The sequence below is a fragment of the Balaenoptera musculus genome, chromosome 17 (assembly GCF_009873245.2).
Source record: "Balaenoptera musculus isolate JJ_BM4_2016_0621 chromosome 17, mBalMus1.pri.v3, whole genome shotgun sequence".
NCBI classification, from domain to species: Eukaryota; Metazoa; Chordata; class Mammalia; order Artiodactyla; family Balaenopteridae; genus Balaenoptera; species Balaenoptera musculus.
The window spans coordinates 25,775,574-25,802,005 of NC_045801.1; the positions used below are offsets into that span (position 1 = coordinate 25,775,574).

The following is a 26,432-nucleotide window of genomic DNA, read 5'->3' on the forward strand; positions in this document are numbered from 1 at the left end:
GTTAGAAGTAAATGCTACCATACAGAATAAAATCACTTGCATAAAAAATAAAGTAATATTACAAGATTTTGTATGTTTGCTAATGTTCAGTTTATTTCTTATGTCAGTGATTTTACATTCTATGGTGAAATTATTTCTAACAAAAGTATTTGTATCTGGGTATTATATTAAATTAGAAATAAATATGCAATGAGAAATTTTTACTTTCAAATGGAACAATATTTATTTGATTTTATTGATATCAATAGCATAGGAAAATTTTTTATACATAGGTGAAATTTAATATTTTTTACATTTTTATTTACAAAAATTTGAAAATTAAAAGATTTTATGATTTTGCAAGTGTTTTGGACATGGTAAGCTGAGGGGCCTATTAGATATACAAGAAGTTAAATAGACAGTTGAATAGAATGGTCTGAAGCTCAGGAAAGACATTAAGGCTGAATATATAAATTTGGGAAGCATTAAACTAAAAACAGCATTTAAAATCATGGGATAAGGTGAATTTATCCAAGGAGAAATTGTAGAAAGATGGGAGCAGAACCATTAAGAACTAATCCCTGAGGTACTACAGCTCTCAGTCATTGGGTTAACAAGGTAGAGATAGCAAAAGATACCAAAAAGAGCAGCAAATAAGCCAGGAAAGAGAACTAGCAGTCTGATGACTGAGAAGCCAAGAAAAAAAGTGCTGTGACAAATATTGCTAAGATGTTTCTGAAAAAAGAAGGCACTAAGTTATCATTGAATTTGGCAGCCTAGATTTAACAAGGACAGTTTAGTGAATACGTCTGATGAATGGCAGATGAAACTGGAGACAGTTGTATAGATATCTCCCGCAGGACAGATGTTTAATAGGTTTCCTACTAAAGAAAGGAGAGAAATGAGAAAAATAGTTGGAAGAGAATGGGAATGTAATGAAGATTTTGGTTGTTTATTTAAGATGGAAGTTGGAAGCCACATTTGTATGTTTTTGAGAATGACCCAGTACAAAAGGAAAACCTAGTGATTCAGAAGAGATGAAAAATGTTCAGGAATGAAGTGCTTGAGAAGTAGAAAGGTTTTAATACCAGCAGGACAAGAACTAGGGTTAGCCTTACATAGAGAAAAGGGCACCTTCTTCGCTGCTACAGGAGAGGAAGTAGCGAATATGGATGCAGACGCCAGAGATTTGGTGAGGGCGCGCCTATCTTATTGCGTCTACTCTCTTAATGAACTGTAAGGAAAGAAATCACAAAAAAGAGAGGACAGGAAGAGCAAGAATGAGAAAAACAATTGGAAGGGAAATGTTCTTGTTACTGCAATTACTTAATACCATTTGACACATATATGGCTAAATTTGGCATATATCAGGTTAAATTTTATTTTTATTACTTCTAATAATACCCGCAAAATAACCTTGAGTCTTTCTTTTTTTCTTCCCTTTATGGTGAAATATCAGGAGCAAGAAAATTTTTGTGTGTAGTGAAGGGTTATAAACTGTTCTTGCCTTTCTGTTTCGATGTAGGTCTAACTTTTTTGCCCAATTCTTTTGTTAATAAACAACTGTCACTGTTCCATTAGTAGGGTATGGCTTTTTATTGTTTTATCTGGTAATGGGATAGGTTTGTGCTGAGACAATATACTCTAATGGCTAAAAGCCCTGCTGTTTCTTGATTCAAATTCCATCTCTGCTAAGAGCAAACATTTAACATCATGGAGGCTTATTTTACCCATTTAAAGTAGGGATAATAATACTTCATAACGATTTGTGTTTTAGCCTAAGAGTATAAACTTAGCTTCTAGTTCAGTGTTTTGCACAATGTATGCTCTCAATAGAGACAATAATAGTAATCATCATTATTTTATTGCTATCTATTCTGATTGCCCTTCACGTTGAACAACTACATCTCTTTCTTAGATACACAGATTTATTTTAGTTTGACAAAATATACACCAATGGAATCCTGTGAATAAGACTGTATTGTTAATATCTGTGCAATTTTTTTAAGTAAGAAATTAATACATTTAAAGCTAAGTGTTATAAATATGTAGGTTTTTGGACTATTCCAATCAGAATGATAGGCAGGTAGGTAGCTGCTCTTCTGATTTTAAAATGACAATAAAGATTAATAACATATTTTAGAAATTTCAATTTAAGTCATTATTTCACTTGAACTTAATACTATAGTTCACACTTTCAGCATTTTTTATTACAAACACTCTATCACTTTTACTTAAGAAATGTCCCTTGGTTATGGTCTCATGTCTGCATAGGACACTTCATCCACTTTAAGTAACTATGTGATGTTGGTCAGGCTTCTTATCTTTTTTTAGCCTCAATCTTCTCATTGGGAAAATATGGATATTAATAGTACCCAGACTTCTTGTGAATCAAATGAGATACAGATCATAGTACAAGTGTTTGAAAGATAGTAAGTGTCCAATAAATATTACATAATGACAATATTAACTAGTCACATACTCTTCTATTTATATACCTTTTCCCTGTGACTATTATCATTTCTACTGAATAATCAGCTGTGAAACAGACTAACCAGTTGATAATTCCTATTCTAGACTAACCAAAATGTAAATGGCCATTTCTTTTGGGAGGGGGACAAGGAAGGGAAGTCATCTTTTATAGTTAATTTCATTAGGTTTTGAAAGCTAAATCCAAGATATATTTGGATAGGATAGCATATAAGCCTATTATATACACTTTCTAGAATGTTCCTTTCATGATATCATTGCAGGTGAGATAACAAGTTTCTTAAGACCCTTTATCTTTGTTGGAATTTATGCTTACTTTACACATTTGTTAAGAAGAATCAGGAATAAATGACAAACTTAAACCTAATAGAACAAATATAGATATTCATTTCATCAATTAAATTTGAAGTAATTTGAACTAAAAAAACTGAGACAATAAATAGAAATTACCTATCTTAATACACTGGTGGCAAGTATATTATTTTCTAATATATACTTTTTAAATTTTTACATCTTTAAAACAGTTGATAAATTAAAATACTTAATTGCAAAAAAGTCCTCATTCTATAGAAACACCCTGTATACTATTCCACAGTAGAAGAGAATAGAGAGGAACAAACATCTACTTAAAAATATATATACAACAACAGTAATAAAATGCAAATAAGAATTATATATCTTGAGAATTGTATGTTCCACAAAAGTGAACAACAAATGTCAAATAAAAATTCTTAATCTATTTTTACATATGTGACTAATAGTTATTAAGTTCTAATATTATATAATTATTTTTAAATCATGCTAATTTTGTGAGATTATTTCAGTCCTAATTTCCAAGGAGATACAGCATGACTTTTTTTTTTTTTATTCAAACAGAAAGTCACAAAAATTATAATCATCCTCATCAGTTCACTCAGTCCCATGTAATTAATTTTTTTTTCATCCTGGTCTTTTGTTAGCACTTTTTTGAATTCATCAGTTTTCCATTAGAGTTCTGAAAATGCTCATTCATTCAGTTCAGCAGTATAGTCAGTTACCAGAAACCTGTACTTGTCAGTCTTTTCCATGAATTCCTTGAAGATGAAACCCTTTTATAGGAACATTTTTGCAAAAGCATCAGAGTACACCCAGAACTGTCTGTAAATGTCAAAAGACTTAAAAATGACCACAGTTCAAGATTTGATGAAAGTTCATAATAATGCAATTGACAAGGAAATTTAGTTATTTCTGAGATATACATTTTAAAGTAATAACTAGAATTGACTTATAACATTATACCAGAACATATAAAATTTTTAGAAATTTCATGTAATGTCTGAGACATTTATATTAACATATTTCCATACAAATAACCCAAAGGAAGTTTAGTATTAGTTGTTTTTTTGTTTTGTTTTTTTTATACTGCAGGTTCTTATTAGTCATCAATTTTATACACATCAGTGTATACATGTCAATCCCAATCACCCAATTCAGCACACCACCATCCCCACACCACTGCAGTTTTCCCCCCTTGGTGTCCATACGTTTGTTCTCTACATCTGTGTCTCAACTTCTGCCCCAGCATTACTTTTTAAATGTTTATTTATTTTCTTCGGTGTCTATAGTTTCTATTTAATACAGAAAACAAGAATGACCGATGCCAAAATTAATGTAATTTTGTCTACCCACAAACACAGTGTATAACCAGTATAGAGATTAAACTTTGAATAAGTAAAGAAACTAAGACAATAGCATTCACAGCAAGTAATTCTTTCTGTGTGTATTTAACTAATTGCTTTCAGAACTCAAGTAATTGCAAGAAGAAAAAAATTATTTGGTCTTTCACTAAACCCCATCATTCTCTATTGTGTTTTAAAATCTTACTCCTAATTTATTTATTAGTTGAGAGAAAAAGGAAGAGTACAGTTTTACCACCTCTCTTCCTTCAAGTCAACCAGACCCAAGGGAAATGAATATTTTTACATATTATATATTAGCTATCATATTGAAGCCTTTATATTTTAGCTACTAGGTTCCACTTTAAATCTTTAAGCACAGTGACTCTGACAATAGGGCCAAAACATCTTTTTTCCCTCAAACTCTGGTAAGACATGGTCATACCAACTACTTTCAGTGTTTTTGTAACATTGTCATATGTACATTTTTACTTTGAGAATGTTCATATTAAGCTTCAAGCTTTTTGCAGAGTCCAGAACATAGGAAGCCTCTACAACAATGACAAAAACAACAAAAGAATATTTTTCATAATCTGTATATCATTCTACTTTTCAGCTTGAAAGCTGTAGCACATTTTACATTTATATCACTCCTTTCCAATTAAAACATCCTAAGTGTAAATCTTGTATGTAGGACATCCTGCTCCAGTTTTGTATTGTAAAACCAATCCATATATCAGTTTTAGTGTTGGTGGAAACCATTCCAGAGCAATTCAAGAAAAGCTTAATGACTGAGTTTATCACAAAAGCATTTACAAAAAAAAAAAGTCTATCAATATTGAAAGATTATAATTGCCAGACCCTGTAATGCCTGATGGATGTTCTGCTAAGGAACACTGATAGGTATTACAGAACAAATCCAATTGGAAATTGGAACCAAGTCCCTGCCCCACTTCCCTCAATATTCTCCAATATGAGTCTGATTGTTATTCTATTAACAACTAAAAATAACTCTCTCAAAAATAACTCAAATGAAAGAAGATTGAATATTTTTAAGATGGACACATTTATGTGCACTGTAGCTTTTCTATTTATGGATATAATCTCTGTATTTTTTATAATTTCTTAATGGGGTTTATTATATGTAACTGAGAAAGAAAATGTATCTCTAGGACAGTTAACAGGTAGAAGAGGACAGTCTAGTGTAACATTTAAGGGTTTGGCTTCTGAAATCATACTGACTGGGGTTCAAACCTTGGTTCTGCACTCTTTAGTTTTTGTAATATTGAACAGGTTACTTAATCTTCCTAAACTTTAGTTTTCTCACCTCTAAAATAAAACCAATAATGGCACTTGACCCATTGGGTTGCTAGGAGAATTAAAGGAATTATACATGCAACGTCTTCGTCCTTGGCTATTGCTCAGAAACACTAGTTTGTCAGTAAAATGAAGCAAAACTGTTAGGATTTCTGATGATGTGTATAATGATACATAGATTTAATTTAAGTGGTCAGTAAAATAACATTTGCAGTCTACATCTTGTAACCCTTTTTAAAAAGTAACCCTTTAAAAATTAACCCTTTTAAAAATAACCTTTTAGAGTCATGTACCACAATGTTCATTGCAGCTCTGTTTACAACAGCCAGGACATGGAAACAACCTAAGTGTCCATCGACAGATGAATGGATAAAGAAGATGTGGCACATATATACAATGGAATATTACTCAGCCATAAAAAGAAATGAAATTGGGTTATTTGTAGTGAGGTAGATGGACCTAGAGTCTGTCATACAGTGAAGTAAGTCAGAAAGAGAAAAACAAATACCATATGTTAACACAAATATATGGAATAAAAAAAAAAAAAAAAGGCTCTGAAGAACCTAGGGGCAGGACAGGAATAAAGATGCAGACATAGAGAATGGACTTGAGGACACAGGGAGGGGGAAGGGTAAACTGGGGCGAAGTGAGAGAGTGGCATGGATATATATACGCTACCAAATGTAAAATAGATAGCTAGTGGGAAGCAGCCACATAGCACAGGGAGATCAGCTCGGTGCTTTGTGACCACCTAGAGGGGTGGGATAGGGAGGGTGGGAGGGAGACGCAAGAGGGAGGAGATAGGGGGAGATATGTATACGTATAGCTGGTTCACTTTGTTATAAGGCAGAAACTAACACACCATTGTAAAGCAATTATACTCCAATAAAGATGTTAAAAAACCTAAAATAAAAATAAAAATATCCTTTTTTTACCCTTTCTGAAAAGATATATAAAACAATTTGCAGTCAGTTCAGTTTTGTGTGTATATATATGTGATTATATATAATATTACTTTTTTGTTGTTGCTGCTTTTATGCAGTCTCAGACTTAACATACCACCAACATTAGGTTTTTTGGGGGTTTTTTTTCAGTTTTTTAATTGATATGGTCCTCTTGATTCCCAAACAACTTTGAAAGTCAGAACATTACAATATTTGTGTGTAGATTCCCTGGTTTCATTGCTGTGTATGAGTATTAGGGAGATGAGCTATCTATACAAAAAGTACACCTGGTAGATTGTAATAAATTGATTGGTATATTGGTGAATTTATCTATCTATCTGTATCTACCTACCTACCTTTGTACCTGTTTACTTACCTACTAGGGATGTAAACAACAGAATCTGTTTGTAGGTGCCACCGCTATGCAGTTTGAACAATTTGAAGTCTGTTCAGTTTTATGTCTGCCTATTTCTTCTTTGTATTCCTAGCACCTAGCACAGTGTCTGGAATATATTAAGTTAGTAAATGAATGAATGAGTGAATACCAGTTATGTGTCTGTAATCCAGCCATTTGTGTAGTTACTTTAATACACAGTTTAAAAAATAATTTGTACAAGGGCTGAATTCTATGTTTTTGAATATAGTTTAATAAGTAGCTTCAATGAAAAATTTAATAGCTTTTTTGTCTTGATACTTAATTATCATACGCTTTAGGGTAAATCTGCTTTGTGGTAATTCAAAGTAATATCTTGTTCCATTAACCTGAATAATTGTAGTTAATCATACTATTAAATGTACCCTATACTGTATATAGAAGAACAGTTGCTTTCCTGTGGTCCCATACTCTCCTCTAATGATTTTTTAAACTTTTTGAAATTTTTAAATAATTTTAGATTTATATGCAATTGTAAGAAATAATAGAGATCCTGTATACCCTTTACCCAGCTTCCTCCAATGATGATTTCTTGTATGACTATAGCACAATATCACAAGCAGAAAATTGACTCTGATAACAATCCATGAACCTTATTCAGATTTCATTAGTTTTATATATGCTCATTTTTGTGTGTATGTTTAGTTTGTATATAGTTTTATGTAGATTTGATCGCCACCACCAGAGGTAAACACAGTACGGTTCCATCACAACGATCCTCCTAGTTACTGTTTTATAGTCCTAGTCATCTCCTTCCATCCCCTCCCCCTACAATTCTTGGTAACCAGTCATCTGTTTTCCAACTTCATGATTTTGTCAATTCAAGAATGTTACGTAAATAGAGGCAAACAGTATAAAACATTTTGCTATTGCATTTTTGTTACTCGTCATAATTGCCTTCAGATCCATCCAAGCTGTCTTGTATATCATCATTCCTTTTTTATTACTGACCAGTATTCCATGGTATGAATTTAGTTTAATGATTCACCTGTTGAAGGTGGTTTGTTCCTAGTTTTTAGCGATTACAAATAAAACTCCTGTGAACATCCACGTTCAGGTTTCTATTTCTCTGGAATAAATGTGCAAGAGTACAATTACTGGGTTATGGTAAGCACATTTATTTTTGCAAGAAAGTGCCATCTTCTTTCCAGAGCGGCTGTACCATTTTACATTTCTACCAGCAATGGATAAGTAATTCAGTTTTTTGCAGAATCTTGCCAGCATTTGGTGTTACTATATTTTTTATTTTAGCTGATCTGATAGGTATGTAGTAATATCTCATTGTGGTTTTAAATTGCATTTCCTTAATGGCTAATAATATTGAACATTTTTTCACGTGCCATCTGGTATCCTCTTTATTGAAATGTTTTTTGCCCATTTTCTAGTTGGATTTTTTTCTTTCTTTTTTTTTCACAGTTGAGTTTTAAGAATTCTTTATATATTCCAGATACAAGTCCTTTGTGGAATATAGCCCGTGCAAATATGTTCTTCCAGTCTGCACCTGTCTTTTCATCCTCTTCACAGTGTCTTTCACAGAGTATCAAAAAACAGATTTTGAGTAAATTTATTATTTAGCTACTCAAATGCCATGTCCCTGCTTGAAGCAAGTTAGCACATAAATTATTTACCAAAAACAATTAAAAAGTATTTATTGTGCAGGTATTTAAAAATTAGCCCAAGCATTTTTTAATTGAAGTATAGTTGATTTACAATATTATATTAATTTCCGGTGTACAGCATAGTGATTCATAGATAGTTTTTACAGATATATACTCCATTAAAAAAGCAACAAGGAGATATTGTACAGCACAGGGAATTATGGTCCAAGCATTTTTTAAGTTAATTTTCTGAAAGCACATAGATATGCAGAAGCTTCTCAAATATATGATCTGGAACTTTGAAGGTGATTTTGGATAGCATCAAAACTAAAGGTTTGTTTCTGTCTTTTCATAGGTTCTGTTGCCACTGCATGTCGTGACCCAGGGGTTCCCATGAATGGGACTCGAAATGGGGATGGACGAGAACCTGGGGACACTGTTGTTTTTCAGTGTGACCCAGGATATGAGCTTCAAGGAGAGGAAAGAATAACCTGCATTCAGGTAGAAAATCGATACTTCTGGCAGCCCAGCCCACCAGTTTGTATAGGTATGAATTTAGAACAATTAAAATTTTATACAGGTGTAAAACAATGAAATGCACAAAATTGTAAATCATTGTTATTTTTCCCCTGAGGAGAGGGTCTATAATTTTATTAGATTCTCAGTGGTTCTAACACTCTAACAAAAAAAAAAAACAGTAAAGAATCAAAGTTCTTCAAATGTATGGACACCAAGGGGGGAAAGTGGCAGGGTGGATGGTGGTGGTGGGTTGAATTGGGAGATTGGGATTGACATATATACACTAATATGTATAAGATAGATAACTAATAAGAACCTGCTGTATAAAAAAATAAATAAAATAAAATTCAAAAATTCAATAGAAATAATAGAATCAAAGTTCTTGAAAAATCTTCATCTTCCCTATCTACTATACAAATGTAGTTATTCACTGCTTTTAAAATTTAAAGAGTGGATTCAGACTCTGTATTTAAAATGGGCCAGGTTGATCTTGCCTCAATAATGGTTATTCCTTCTAAGAAAGAAAATTTTATCAGAACTTATGTTTGAGTTTCAAAGCTTTGACTTTCCCTTCAATCCATGTATTCCAAATGAATTATCAGTTTTTATTTTGATGATCTAAGGATTTGCAGCCGCTTGGTTCATACTTCCAACTCTCTGCCTTTTGAATCCATGGTCTATTCTTGAATCTCCAAGTTAGACTCTAGAAAATTAAGATACATATTATTTCCCTACTGGGTCTGAGAAAAAGTTAGAGGGATATACCACCTTTGGAATAAAAATAGTAAGAAAACTTGCTATATAAACTTTAAAAAAAAATCTTGTTATTAAGGTTCTTAAATTCAGCTAGTTTAATCTCAAAACTTGAGCGCAAGTGTTTTAAAATTGGCATCATCTAGAATGTATAATACAGTTTGCCCAAAGTACGTTATGTGTACTCAAAATTTTATTTATCATATTCTTTCCCTTACTACACTGCAAGCACCTTGGGAGAAGATTCCATATCTTGTTCAGGGTATTTCTTATAGCATGCAAATTTAGCACTTTTAGGAGAGAAAGCCTTATTTTTGTTCACTTTATATCTAACTCATAAATACATTTTCAATAATCATTTCCCAGTGAGTCACATGATAATAAGAAAAGAGTGTTTAGTACCTTAGTCAGAAGTGAACAAATCAAGCACTCAGTTATTCAGATTTACTTTACCCCATTTTATGCTTCTTATGCAAGAGCTGCAAACTCAAATTCATTAGTGTGTCCTATGTGTTGACCTAGGCATTGAGGATTTAGCAGTACAGTAAGACAGAAGAGTTCCCTGTTTTTGTGAACTTCTCTAGTAAAGTGAAAACTGAAAAATCTGAATTCATATCACATCTTTTGTATTTTATATGTTGGAATTTAAAAAAACACAATACACAGAGCAAAACACATCTAAAGGCTCAAACCAGGCAGGGAGTAGACAGATAGTTGTAGACTTCTGTAGAAAATGGAGCAGATGATAAGGAAAAAGCTTATTAAAGGGACATAAAAAAAGCACAGAATAAGGGTGTACATTGAGCCAGTTCAGATTTAGCCATATTTTCCTTTACAGTTTATTATTTCCGTTTATACCTATGTTGCTCTCTATGTACCACTGAAAGATTCTAAATCCTCAAACATTGATTAATTTACATTTACTATAAATACACTCATAAAAGCAGAGGAAAAAATACAGAGAAAAAAATATTTTCAAAGGAAAAGGAACTGAAACAATCAAGTTTTCATTTGTTTACTGGACAGTTAACCTAAAAAATATGCCAATTAAACTAAAATGCCACATTCAAATTAATTGGAATTTGACTGAGTATCTTGTAAAGAGAATCTTTGTGTAAAGAGGAAATGACAGAACTCCACAGACATACTGTAGAACTTCTTGTTTTATTGCGATTCTTAGACCTATTAAACGGGTGTTATTTATTAGAATTACTAGAAAGGCTATATTATGTCAAATGTTGTCATGTAGAGAATTCTGAAACATTGAACAGCTTTACACTGAAATGCTAGAAAACACGAAAATCCAAAAGGTTAAAAGAGTAAAGAACTTTGAGATAGGCTGTTACAAAATTCCATTTGTAGACAAGACTTTAGCCAGCAAGTCATAATTCTAGAAAATAAAAGTTAAACACCAAATTTTACTTAAATTAAGCAGATTGTGGGAATTTTTTGTAAGGCTGTGTATAATTTTTTGTAAGGCTGTGTATAATTTTTTGGTAGGAAAAGATTGCTTAAGGAGAGGATATGCATTAGAGCTTCTCTGAGGAAGATAATAACCTTAAAAAAAAAAGTCTGAAAAATTGCTAAGCTGCAGAAAACTTGACCTCTGAAACTTATAAGAAAGAATTCCATGATTGGAAATACTATGCCAAAGATTAAACCCTGAACTTTTTAGAAACTTTGTAAGTCTATGTCTCAGACCCTGGAGCATAAAGCATTTTGCTTGCATGTAGAAGTAGTCAACCTTATAGCAAACACCAAGCAGAAGGACAGTCATTTTTAAGAAAGTTAATAGAATTCATTCTAACAGAATTGACAGTGTGAAGATTACTTTGACATTGCCAGAGGGAAAGTAACAGCACTCAATATGAAGGTAAATAACAAAGACATTAGTATGGGTGGGCTGCTGAGAAAGACAGTAGACACAAAACTGAATAGGGGAGAAAAATTAAGATAGTAAAATCATTATCAATAGTTGCCTGTATAACTGTCTCATAAGAAATTACATGCAGAACAAATCATTAATGTGTCAGAACTCTATGGAACCTAACTAAAAATTTAATTCATAAATATATTTGATTTAAAGAGAATCTTATTTTGGATGCTTTATGATTAGATGCATAAAAGTAAAAGATGTATTTTCCAAATGGTATTTAAAGTTTAATATATTAAATGCAAAGAGAGTTTTCTTTACTACTGAGTTGTTTGGGATATACAAATGTTAGATAATGTCTCAGCTTGTCTCAATGGCTTTTATAGATTTTCAAAATCTACTACAGTTATGAAATTTATCTGGAAAACCTCAATAAATAATTGTGATAATAGAATCAAAAGAATTTTAAAGGATCTTATGCTCCAATAATAGTATAATCACAAAATATATCCAGTAAGATACTTAAAAATATGTGTAATGGATTTTCCTGTATCTTATATGATAAAGGGTATACACGTATAAACGTATATGTGGATGTGTTCATGTGTATAAAATTGCTAACGATAAAAAAGACCAAAGTTTCCTGTGAAAAATAAGGAGAACTGAAACAAACAAATAAAATTGCCCCCATGATCCCCCAAAGTACAAATGATACCACTTCCTTAGAATGTGAAAAAAAACACAAACATTCCTGCCTTTTGTGCATATATACATATATATATATACACATATGTAACTGCATTTGCTATTACACATATTTTTCTAATATTTTTCACATATGATTTTAAAAGTTCCAAAGATAAAATATGCTATTATTTTTATCAAAACATATAACTTTTATCAAAACAAAATTATTTTTTTTATTAAAATAAATTAGATTGCCGTTCAGACTTATTCATCTTTAGTCTTCACAATCAATACAAGGAGTCAGTAGCAATTCAACAAACATTTATGGAATGTGTAGTATATGCTAAATCTCACATAGAAAATAACATATAAAACACAGTCTTTAGCTTGCAGATTAGTGATGAATGCAGATACCTGAAAGGAATATTTAAATAAAATATGGTAAGGGAAATGATGGAGATAGGCACAGGTTGCTCTGTATACCAGAGTGTGTTGGAGAGAGCTGAAGCAGAACCCAGGCTGAGAATTTCTAGGAAAACTCCCTGGAGGCAGTGATGAATCTTGAGACATAAGTAAAAGTTATATAGAGGTAGAAGGGAAGACATTTCAGGAAAAACAAATAGGATGCATAAAGGCATGTAAATACAAGGAACAAGCAAATGATACTTTTGAGTGTAAATTATGTGTCTAGATTGGTGGTTGATGCAATTGGAAAGGTTGCAGGGGTCAAAACACGAAAGCTATACTGGAGTCGGGACATTATCTTTTAGGCAATGTGTAATAACTGCAGAATTTTATGCATGGGCATGGTATGATTAGATGTTTTCACTGGGAAGATGAAATGGAGGAAATGAGATTATACTAGAGGCATGGGAAACAAAAAATATTGCAATAATTCTGGAGGCATGTAAGAGTCAGATCTAGAAAAGGAAAGAAGAGATAGATTGAAAAATATCTATGAGGAGCTGAGGTAGAGTCTTGGTAGTGCTTCTTGAGAGACTGGAGTCAAGGGTGCAATAAAGAAAAGGGAAGAATCTTAGGCCTCTAGCTTGGGAATGTATGTGGTTGGATGATAGTGCTAACCAAACAACCTAGGAATACAGGAGAAGTTTGAGTTGAGGTTTGGATATGTTGGATATTCTGTGTTTGATGTACCCACAGTGATCAGGTAGAGATAGCCAGTAAGCACTTGAGCATATGGTTTAGAATGGAGCAGAGACATCTGTTGGAGATGATAGGAAAAAAGGGTTATCAGTATGTAAGTGGAAGATAAACTCACAATTCGGACATGATCAACAAGGAAGAATGTAATGGAGTGAAAATTAGAGACGATTAGGTAAGGAATTCAGGAGAATACCAGAATTATAAGATGAAGTGAAAGAAGTTCTTGCCAATAAAACTGAGATCTGTACAAAGACATCAGAAGAAAAATAGAAGTGGAGTTCCAAAAACGAGGAGAGTGAATTTACGGTGAAAGTCGACAGTTAAGGATGACTGCAGATATGAAGAGAAAGATAAAGGCAGAAATACCCTCCTATATTAGTCAATACAAAAGTCATTTGAGGGTGAGCTAGGGAGTGTTATGCGTGGGAGACTCGGAGGCTAAGGGAAATAGCAATGGCTGGAGAGAGCAGGAGAGGTGGAAAGGACCAAATAAAGACATCTAGAGTCCCTAAGCAACAAAAAGGTTGTTGTCTCTCTAAATATAATTTCAAATAAAAAAAAATTCTAAGCCTGAGATAAGTTTTCTCAGGATGAATACTTTGGTACTTTTCTTCAAAATATAACATAAGAAGCTATTTTTTCCCAGTGATCTGCTTTGCTAATCATGTTAGTCTGCCTACAGGTACATATAGTACATAGGTGATAAAAGAGCGAATGAGATTAGACTTCCTTTTCAAAAGGCGTAGTTGTAAAATAAAAAACAAATTCAAAATAAGTGAGGAGAGACTTTTATTAACAAGGAATTATTGTACAATTTTACTATTGTTATGTATGGAAATATCAAATCACTATGTTATACACCAAAAACTAGCAGTGTTGTAGGTCAATTATAATTCAAAAACAAACAAACTCATAGAAAAAGAGACCAGATTTTTGGTTACCAGAGTCAGGGGGTCGGGGAGAGCTAATTGGATGAAATTGGTTCAAAAGCACAAACTTCTAGTTTCAAGATTGATAAGTACTGCGAATGTAACGTACAATGTGATATGTGACGCTGCTGTATGTTATCTATGAAAGTTAAGAGAGCAAATCTTAAGAGTTCTCATCACAAGGAATTTTTAAAATTTTTTCTTTAATTTTGTATCTATATGATAAGACAGATGTTTACCAAACTCATGATGGTGATCATTTAAAAGCTAAAAAGGATTTTTGTAGTGTGTAGGTAGGGGCACTACTGTGATAGGGAGAGCAATGTGATGGTGAGATCTTCCAGCACCTGAAGAATTAGGAAAAGGGGATTTTTCTTTTATAGAGAGGAATACACAAGGCTGGAAAGAACCAGGTGTGGGGAAGTGAAATGAAAGGGTGGCCCGGAATGCTGTACTCTGAATCCAGCCTATCCTCAGGAGGGGTTGTGTGCTCACTCAAGACTGAGGGAGAGCCAGAGTTCAAGGACCTAGAGAAAGGAGAGAAGCTTGACCAAAGTTTGGTTACAAGCAGTTTATTATGATTGATCAGTGAGGTCAAGCAATTCAACTAATCATTTGAGTCAAAGAGTGGGAATTTGCAGGGTCCATGTCTGGTCTTGTCATAGGAAAGTGAGGGGGCTTATTTAAAGGATTTTATCAAAGACCTGATAAGTGAATCTTATCTGAGTCAGATGGTGAAGGGTGGTTCTTCACAGTGAGCCCATGTAACCAAACACAAAAGGGTGAGGGGATTTCTTAACCATCAGGTAAAATTCAACATTTTCAGTTGAAGAAAAGGTGAAAGGAAATAGGTTAGAGGAAACTTTGTTTTATTTTTAGGATGAAAGAGACTTGAACACCTATGGACAAAGGGGAGGAAACCAGAGAGAATAAAGGAGACAAATGAACACAGGTTCTGGAGAAGGAAGAGAGATTGTGTGATTGAGTCGAGGGTGTTATCTTGATTAATAGGAGGGACTCGTTAAATATTCAGGAAGCGTTGAAGTTTGAATAGGGAGAACTAAAGTTGAGATAGTTTGTTTAATCATTTGATATGATACCACAAAAAACATACAGGTGATAGGTAAGTCGTGGTACATGAATTAAGGCTAAGCAAATAAATATTCTCAGTAGAGTAGGTCATCTACTGTGACGGAGGCACTGAGACAAAGGTAGCAGAGGGTCATGGGGAAATGTATCAATAATAGCAGACAGCCATTATTTAAGATGGTAACAACTACCAAATTCTAACGATGATATTACATATCTAGGCCCAGGCAAAGAACAAATATCTGAAATGTTACCAGAACCAAAATTCTCCTCCTTCCAAAACCAGTTTTATGCTGTCAAAAGAATTCCGTATGCCTTACAACTGAATGGTAAAATTTATCTGAGGAAAACTATAATTTTAAAACTCAGATAACAATGATGATGTGGTGATTATATGTAGGAGACATCATTACATCGTGAGAATCCCAATCTCAGTCTCAATCTCTCTCTTTCTCGGTGCCCACACCGATGTTTACATCCCCACTGTCACACTCCCCCACCAGGGCCCTCCATATCTTAATCTCTCTATTTTTCTGCAGCTGCCAACTTTGTGTAATATATTATTTTCTGATCAAGCTGCGTTTAACAGACTCTGACAATAATCCCGTGAAAAGTCTAATCTCTGAATTTCTCTGACAATTTTTTGAGACTCTCCTTTGAAGTGTTACAGAAACCTTTGTTTGGGCCACAATAATAACAACTGTCTGTTTTCATCAAGTCAGGCAACTAGAATTTAAGAATATCCTAACACTCAGTATAGGAGTAAAGTGCTATAGGTTCTCAGATAGTTATCCATTTTCACTCATTAACCATTATGAAAGCCTCTTCCTCTGTATAAAGGTAGCAGGGAAGATTTGAAAATGAGCTAAATACCTCGTATTCTATTACTCCACTTACTATTCGAGATTTTGTTTTGCTTTGTTTTGTTTCTATCTTTTTTGCAGTAACCTTCAGATTTTTTCCTAGTACCCAGGGTGAAACCATTTTTACTCCTCTTCTTAATGCTTTTCTACATGAAACAAAATATTAATAGCAAGGGAAACAAATATAAATATAACTTTTTCTTATCGTTTGAAGCCAGTAAAGGAGCTAAATTCAATGTATGTATGTATGTATTTAGCATTTTAATTGTCTTTCTTGAAAGATAATGCAGTATTTAAGCATCCAGTACTGTAAAAAATCATCTGTACAAAACCTCCTAAACTTTTTTAGATAAGTGTTTTCACAAATACTGATATATGATACATTTTATTAATCACTTAAGGGGTTTTGTTTGTTTGTTTTAAATTAAAGCACCCTGTGGAGGCAATTTAACAGGATCTTCAGGCTTTATTCTTTCACCAAACTTCCCTCACCCATATCCCCACAGCAGGGACTGTGGCTGGACCATCACCGTGAACGCAGACTATGTTATCTCCTTGGCATTTATCAGGTGAGTTCCCATACAGTTCCACATTCTAAAAATCTTTTTGCTCTTTTGCTTTAGCATTTCACTAGGCAAATTTTTATTTCTCTACATGACACTTTTTAGGTTTTTTTTGTTTTTTTGTTTTTTTACCGATTTCAATGCTAATATTTTGTAATAAACAGTTTAAAAATCCCTGTATAGTAGCATAGATGCCAGTGTAGTTCTGAAGGCTACAGAACTACAGATGAGTGAGCATCTCTCACCAGTTCCCATATAGAGGAGACGTGTTAAAGGTTGAGTAGTTTATTGACTCTCATGAAATGCTATCTCTTTATAACATTTCCTCCCTCCCTGAATTTACCATCACTGTTTCAAAAAATTCTGTTTTTCCTAAACTTAAAGATTAAAAGGTCAGTATTTCAAGGAATTTCTTCTCCCATATGTGTACCACCCAAAACTTTTTTGAAGTATCTAAATACCCATAGGTGCAGCACCACCACTGGACTTGGGAAGATACATAGTCTACCTACTGTCCTTCCTGGTGGTCTCATTCAGTCAAGCTGACAAGAATTTGATGGATCATTTTCCTATACTCTCTCAGCAGAACTTGTCTCCTGATAGAACTTAACATGAGGTGTTCCGAAATTTACATTTGTTATTTAGCAGTATCAGCTGCAGGGTTAGCTTAGTACTGAAGTAGTAGAGGATGCAGTTTCCCGTGTGGCAGAGAAACCACTGAGTTTGAGCCCCAGCTCTGCCGCTGTTACTTGTGTTACCATGGGTAAGTTATTTATATGAATGAGCCTCTGTTTCCTCACATGGAGCTAACAGCTGTTTCACAAAACCTGGCCTAACTCTTTTCCTTAAGATTTCAATGGCATGATACTATACATAGAGAATCCTAAAGATGATACCAGAAAACTCCTAGAGCTAATCAATGAATTTGGTAAAGTAGCAGGATACAAAATTAATGCACAGAAATCTCTTGCATTTCTATACACTAATGACGAAAAATCTGAAAGTGAAATTAAGAAAACACTCCCGTTTACCATTGCAACAAAAAGAATAAAATATCTAGGAATAAACCTACCTAAGGAGACAAAAGACCTGTATGCAGAAAATTATAAGACACTGATGAAAGAAATTAAAGATGATACAAATAGATGGAAAGATATACCATGTTCCTGGATTGGAAGAATCAACATTGTGAAAATGACTCTACTACCCAAAGCAATCTACAGATTCAATGCAATCCCTATCAAACTACCACTGGCATTTTTCACAGAACTAGAACAAAAATTTCACAATTTGTATGGAAACACAAAAGACCCCGAATAGCCAAAGCAATCTTGAGAACGAAAAATGGAGCTGGGGGAATCAGGCTCCCTGACTTCAGACTATATTACAAAGCTACAGTAATCAAGACAGTTTGGTACTGGCACAAAAACAGAAATATTGATCAATGGAACAGGATAGAAAGCCCAGAGATAAACCCACGCACATATGGTCACCTTATCTTTGATAAAGGAGGCAAGCATATACAGTGGAGAAAAGACAGCCTCTTCAATAAGTGGTGCTGGGAAAATTGGACAGGTACATGTAAAAGTATGAAATTAGAACACTCCCTGACACCATGCACAAAAATAAACTCAAAATGGATTAAAGACCTAAGTGTAAGGCCAGACACTATCAAACTCTTAGAGGAAAACATAGGCAGAACACTCTATGACATACATCACAGCAAGATTCTTTTGACCCAGCTCCCAGAGAAATGGAAATAAGAACACAAATAAACAAATGGGACCTAATGAAACTTAAAAGCTTTGCACAGCAAAGGAAACCATAAACAAGACCAAAAGACAACCATCAGAATGGGAGAAAATATTTGCAAATGAAGCAACTGACAAAGGATTAATCTCCAAGATTTACAAGCAGCTTATGCAGCTCAATAACAAAAAAAACGAACAACCCAATCCAAAAATGGCAGAAGACCTAAATAGACATTTCTCCAAAGAAGATATACAGATGGCCTACAGACACATGAAAGAATGCTCAACATCATTAATCATTAGAGAAATGCAAATCAAAACTACAATGAGATATCATCTCACACCGGTCAGAATGGCCATCATCAAAAAATCTAGAAACAATAAATGCTGGAGAGGGTGTGGAGGAAAGGGAACTCTCTTGCACTGTTGGTGGGAATGTAAATTGATACAGCCACTATGGAGAACAGTATGGAGGTTCCTTAAAAAACTACAAATAGAACTACCATACGATCCAGCAATCCCACTACTGGGCATATACCCTGAGAAAACCATAGTTCAAAAAGAGTCATGTACCAAAATGTTCATTGCAGCTCTATTTACAATAGCCAGGACATGGAAGCAACCTAAATGTCCATCGACAGATGAATGGATAAAGAAGATGTGGCACATATATACAATGGAATATTACTCAGCCATAAAAAGAAATGAAATGGAGGTATTTGTAATGAGGTGGATGGAGTTAGAGTCTGTCATACAGAGTGAAGTAAGTCAGAAAGAGAAAAACAAATACAGTATGCTAACACATATATACGGAATCTAAGGAAAAAAAAGCCATGAAGAACCTAGTGGCAAGACGGGAATAAAGACACAGACCTACTAGAGAATGGACTTGAGGATATGGGGAGGGGGTGGGGTGAGATGTGACAGGGTGAGAGAGTGTCATGGACATATATACACTACCAAATGTAAAATAGATAGCTAGTGGGAAGCAGCCGCATAGCACAGGGAGATCAGCTTGGCGCTTTGTGACCACCTGGAGGGGTGGAATGGGGAGGGTGGGAGGGAGGGAGATGCAGGAGGGAAGAGATATGGGAACATATTGTATATGTATAACTGATTAACTTTGTTATAGGGCAGAAGCTAACACACCATTGTAAGGCAATTATACTTCAATAAAGATGTTTAAAAAAAAAAAAAAAGATTTCAATGGGAATGTTAGGTACCAGCAACTTAAAGAGTTTCTAACTAGAAATTTTCCTGATCTTCAGTGTCCAAGACTGATGTCTGTTGGCTCTAGTAACACAGCCCCTTCTTCTGCTAGCATGTCAAAGGTGCTTGGTATTTATGTAAAATATTAAACTGAAAAATCTTTCTAATATATTGAAGCCAGGTTTAAAAAAAAACTAAAAAAAGGGTAATTCAAACTCATGAAAAATTTAAAAAGTAAAAATATATGGAATTATTTCTATAATTTGTAGCGATACATTGATAATTGGTAATAACAAAGCAACAATGATGACAATGTTAGTTATATGCCAGGACCCAGTTATAAGACAGTTTCCTGAAGTAAGTGCTGCTTTTCCCATTTTTACAGTAGAGGAAATGACAGTACAAACATTAGAAATGTCAGGGTGTATGATACAGGGCTTAGTTTACTTAAAAATTTTATTGTAGTTAATAACTGAGTGGTAGAAGTCTGTATTACATGAAGTGCATGACCAAAAGTTGATTTCCAGCTGTGTCATTTATTATGTGATCTTAGGGAGACCACTGACGTTTTAGAGCCTCATTGGGAAAATGGAAATGATAATCCCTTCCTTATACCAGAGGATTATTGACAAGACCAAGTTAATATTTATGAAAGCGCTTTGTAAAATAGAACATACTATTGGAATGTACTATCTTTCCAGTTTTTTAGGAAAAATCATCAGTATAGCTAACATTCTAAAGGTTCCTAGAAAAAGACTGTTTTTTGTTTTATTCTCATTTTCAGAGAAGTTATAAATCAATATTTCGAATTATTTATTTAAACCCAAACTAGAAATTAAAAAAAAAAAAAGTACTGAAATTACTATTGTTAAATAGGCTTTTGGCCTTCCAAGGATAGTACATTTAGACTATACTTACTATATCCTTTACAAAGAACTTGTTTCTAGTGATTCTTCCAATAGTGAGATAGGTAAGGAAGTTGTAATTCTCTTCGAACCTTAACGATAAAAGAGATGACTTTCAGAAAGTTGTGTTTTACCCCAGAACAAGGGTAGTAAGTAATGAAATAAGACCTTAACCTCTGACTTCTGCTACATTACCAAAATTCAGGCCTCATATTCACTGAAAGGTTTCAAGAGTAATTAACTGAATCAGACATGTGAAGCTACTATTAAAACAAAATATAACAATATGGTGGTCCCCCAGTTTTCTCATGTTGCATTGTCCCTTTTATATTGGAAGTTGGTAACCTCTGCATTATCCCAGTCTTTCTTCACCACTATTTATGCACAAGTAAACTAGCTAGATTCCTCTTCCTTGTACATGCATACATAAAGGATTAGAACTGTGGAAACAACCTCTATCAATCTAGTGGATTTGGAAATAGTATCTTCCAACCTAGCAAGTTTTTTGTTTAGAGGCAGAGGTGATAAAACTTGACAAAATAGTTTCTCCATTGATGGATGTTTAACAACGGCAAGGTTTATTGGTTTTATTTTATATCATGAACTTCTTGACTTTTCTTAATGACCCACATGAGTCCATCCTTTCCTCTGCCACAGTATGAGTTAGGTAATAGACACATGATTACATGTCTTCTGCCTTCTAAGTATGTGGGTTCTATAATCGCTATGGGACAATTCTCATACTTTGAAGGTTTTAAGGCAAGTTTATCATGCAAATTTTGCAATAGTCAAATATTGATTTGAACAGTTTACATGCTAAAATGTCTTTATTCACACACTATTTAATTTTGATGAAGAGTGTATTGGTTTGATTTGCCTATACTAAGTTCTAAAGAAGAAAATATATTTACTTTCAGGAAAAAGAATACCTAGTACAATGTGTGGTGCTTTGTTTGAGTAATTTAAATGCAAATTTTGTCTTTCCAACTTTTGTTTGAATCTGATATGTTGAGGTGAATTTTAAAACAGCAAAAATGCTCTTAAATGTTGAAGTTCAAGGCAAATAGTACCACTGACAAAGAAAAAAGAGGTTGCATTTTTATGGTGTAAAATATCTGGATGAAAAATTTAAAAAAATGGTTATTGTCTTACACATTTTACTGATATAAAGTAACTTACATAAGGATATGTAGCTAACAAAAGCAGAAGCAAGGCTTGAACCTAAACTCTGACTCCAAATCCTGTATCCTTTCATCAGCTTATAAACTGTACGCCTTAAAGTCATTTTTATTCCCTATAGACACAATGCCAACTTAGAAATATTTGAAAATATCAAGGTGTCTTTTCTCTTTTCCAGTGCTGATTTGATATGCATATTCAGTGTGCTGTTGCCAGGTGAATTTTCAAATTAGCTTATTTTGACAGGGTCTGTTGTTATTTTTAAAGATATTGGTTGAATTAATATATGATTATGTGACTATTATGCTTAATACCTTATTAATAACCATTCCACTTTTTCCTATCTTTCTTTCTCTCTTTCTCTCTCTTTCTTTCATTTTAGTTTTAGCATAGAACCAAACTATGACTTCCTCTATATATATGATGGACCAGACAGTAATAGCCCACTGATTGGAAGTTTTCAAGACAGCAAGTTACCAGAGAGAATAGAGAGCAGCTCAAATACCATGCATTTGGCTTTTCGGAGTGATGGATCTGTTAGTTACACTGGATTTCATTTAGAATATAAAGGTAAATGTGAACATTTGATTTTAGCATCATGATTTAAATTTTGAACATTTTATACAGGAGAATAATGTTGTATTGGCCATTGTCAGATGTTAGTAATATATGCATTTCTTAATGCAAACTACCTACAATTCAGCTCACAAAAGAGCTCTCACTGTAGACTTTTCCTATGAGTGAGAAGGAAATTAGCATTTTCCTAATTACTACCAAAGGAAATGTATCAGGCAAACAAATAAGCAATTAGTATACTGCAGGAGTTGGCTGAGACCACAAAATATTTCTTAAAAAACAAAGTCATTTTTTGGAAGCTGAAGATTCACTCAAATATCAGGTATTCAGAGACTACTCTCAGTGATAAAGAGAATACTCACTAAGTATACTTACTCACAAAGTATTTTGACAATCATGTTTCAGAAAATGTCTAAAAATATTTAAATATGTCAATATTCAGAATAGGGTAAATAAAGTGTGATGATGATTATAATATTTTAGAATATTTCTGCAAGTATTTAAATGAATCAATATTACAATGCTATGGATATTTATAAATATATTTTTCTTAAATTTTATATTCAATGACTATAAGGACAGATTAGATCTTAGTTGTTTAAAGTTAAAATTTATTTTTCAGTAATTGAGTCCATAAAGGACATACTGATAAAGGGATCATTTGAGTTCTGAAAATGCATACTTTGAATTTATTACTTACTGCTTGGATTTTCTTTTTTTTTTTTAATTATGAAATATTTTCAATAGCTAAAAATTATACAGAATAATAAAACAAACTTCAAAGTATTCACCATCCAACTTGACAAACATGTTGCCATATTTGCTTCAGATCTTGTTATTCTTGTTTTAAGAAATATAATATTACATATACAATTGAAACTCCTTCTGAATTTGCACTGGGAAGAAGGGTTTGTTTCCTCAGGGCTGTCAAAGGAAATCAAGATAAATTCCACAACTTCCCATGGCATGCATGGCATGGGTTAAGGAAGGCTTTTTTAGGGAAAGGAAAAACAAGTCAGCAGGAAACAGATGTTTGGAGTTCTCCAATATGTCCATCATTACTTGGAAATGCTTGCCAGGGCAAGGTATCTGCTCAACACTGACATGGCATGGATTTCATTCTGATGGAAAGATTGAACCCTCTATGGGTCTCTCATCTTACAGAGCAAAGTAAGAAAATGGCCTGCTTAGTGGGAGAATATATGAGCTATTTGGTACCAAACAGTAAGGATTTAGGGTGCCAGCCATTTATTGGGGTTGTCTGAAAATACTAGCTGCTCCAAAGCAGGGTATCATGGGAAAGCTTAGACTTTGTGACTATGGGTTAGGAAGCATTGGTCTTATGGAGAGTTGAACTTGAGCAACATGCCAAAACTCTCCCACTGGAAGAGGCTCCCCATACCATACACCAGAACCCAACTAACTGGCTATCTGGACAAAGTATAATGAGCAGTCAAGGTCATTTTCAGACACTCTTGTTTCTTTCATGATAGTACCCTCCTAATTCTGAATTTGGGGCTTATCTTTTCCATGTATGTACACTTGTACGTATTTTTATATTTTCCATCAGGTACACTTCCTTCATCCTATTTTCATAAAAAAATTATTTTCATCATGTACATATCCTTGTGAAAATTGTTTTTCCCTTTACATTGTTTTTGAGATATATCAATGATAGAGACATGTAGATTTAGTTTGTTAATTTCTTTATGATATTCCATCATATGACTGTATCACAGGCAATTTATAAATTTTTCAGATAGACACTGGGTTGTTTCAGTTTTCCACTATGAACCATGATGAAATGACCATTCTTTTGCATGCTTTCTTGAACATATCTGTGAGAGTCTTTCTAAGATATCTGTATACCTAGGAGTGGGATTACTGGATCAAAGGGTCTGACCCTCTTGAATCTAACTACACATCCCCTAATTACTCTCAGAAGACGTTGTACCAATTTATATTCTCAACAGCAGAGAAAGCATTTCAGAAACTCCACATTTTTTTATTGAGATATAACTGACATATAACATTATACTATTTTGGTTGTACATACAACATAATGATTTAATAAATGTATATATTGCAAAATGATTACCATAGTAAGTCTAGGTAACATTATCACCACATATAGTTACAATTTTTTTCTTGTAATGAGAACTTTTAAGATCTATTCCCTTAGCAACTTTCAAATACAGAATACGTACAGTGTTAAGTATAGTCACCATGCTGTATATTACATCCCCAGGACTTACTTATCTTATAACTAGAAGTTTGTACCTGTCAGGGAGGAAAATATTTTCCTCTGCTGTTCTAGATTCTTCTGGCTGGTCTAAGAATTAAATTGACATGAGACAGATTAACAGGAGAAAATCAAACAGAAGTTTAATAACATGTATACATGAGAGAGACTTAGGAAAACTGAATAACTCGCCAAAATGGCTGAAACACCCCCCACCTTGTATACATCTTCAGCTAGAGACAAAAGATGTTGGGAGTAGTGGTTTGGGACTTCAAAGGGGAGGAAGGAAATTCACATTGATGGAAAAGCAAATGTTTGATAAATAAATGTTTGCTGGGCTATGCAGAGACAAGGGGATAAAGAGTGGACTCTGCTCTCTAGGCCCTGCTTCGTTTCCCCCACTGTACCTAGCCTATATTCTTTGCAGATATCTCTGGTCATAGCTGTATTCTAGGAGCACACCCTTTAGCTAAATTCTTTAGACAGCTAAGTGGGAGATAAAAAGAAAGACTTTCTGAGTCTTCTGTTTCTTAAAAATAATCAGCCTAGATTAATACTCATGCCAAAGAGACACATTTTAAGGTGGTAAATTTTGCTCCCCTACATACCCTTTTATCACCTTCATCCATTTCACTCATACCACCACCCCCCCTGCCCTGGCTTCTGGCACCTACCAGTCTGTTCTCTGTATGAGTTTGGTTTCTTTTTTTTAGATTCCAACATATGAGTACAGTATTTGCTTTTCTCTGTCCAAATTATTTCACTGAGCATAGTGTTCTCAGATCCATTCATGTTATCCCAAATGGCAGAATTCCTTCTTTTTTGTGGCTGAATAATATTCCATTGTATTTATATATGCCACATTTTTCTTTATTATTCATCCATTGATGGACACTTAAGTAGTTTTCATATCTTGGATATTATAAATAATGCTGCATTGAACTTGAGGATGCAGATATCTTTTTGAGATAGTGATTTCAAGAAACTCCACATTTTTGAAACACCGGTGCTCTTGTCACACTTGAGTTGTCAATCTCATGGGTATTAAATGTTACCTCATTGTTATTTTTATTGCCTTTCCCTACTTACTCTTAAGTTGAGCATCTTTTTCCTATTTTGCATGCTGAAGTTTCCTTTTTAATAAACTGTGTATTTCTATCATGCACATTTTTCTAATCTGTTGCTTTTTTTATGTATAGGAAATACATTTTATATTGTGTATATTAATTGTTTATCTGTTATCTTTGTTGTAGTAAAAATCTTACCATCTTTGGCAAGGGTTTCACTTTATTTCCAGTTTCTTCTGCTGTATAAACATTTAAAAACTCAGTATCAATAGTTACTCTTTCCTCTTATTCATGGTCTGTGCTTTTTATGCCTTGATTAAAAACCCTTCCTTATTATTAGGTCATAAAGGCAGTTTCCTCAACTCTTTTCTAAAGTTTTAAAGCTTTGCTTTTCACCTTTAATCTCTCTTATCTTTGTGGAATTTTTTGTTTTTGTCTTTTTGTTTGTTTGTTTGTTTTTTGTAAGCAAGGAATCCATAATGCTACTGCTGTCAAATATCAAGTTTCTATATAACTGCTTCTGAATTTTCTATTCTGTTCCACTGGCATATTTTTCTGTCTCCAGGACAAGACTTCTCTGAATTTTTCTACTATAGCTTTAAAATAAGACATTATATAAGGTAGGCAGAGTATACTACCTTATACTT

At 33.6% G+C, this 26,432-nt stretch overlaps 1 protein-coding gene across 3 annotated transcripts in view; it reads left to right on the forward strand.

The window, feature by feature from the left end:
* Positions 1-26,432, forward strand: part of CSMD3 (CUB and Sushi multiple domains 3) — a 1,196,954-nt gene that overhangs the window by 880,971 nt on the left and 289,551 nt on the right. For all 3 annotated transcript variants that reach the window (XM_036830958.1, XM_036830959.1, XM_036830960.1), the window contains 3 exons: positions 8,772-8,963; positions 16,724-16,862; positions 22,283-22,470. In XM_036830958.1, coding sequence (XP_036686853.1) covers positions 8,772-8,963; positions 16,724-16,862; positions 22,283-22,470 — 519 coding nt within the window. The remainder of the gene's footprint in view (positions 1-8,771; positions 8,964-16,723; positions 16,863-22,282; positions 22,471-26,432) is intronic.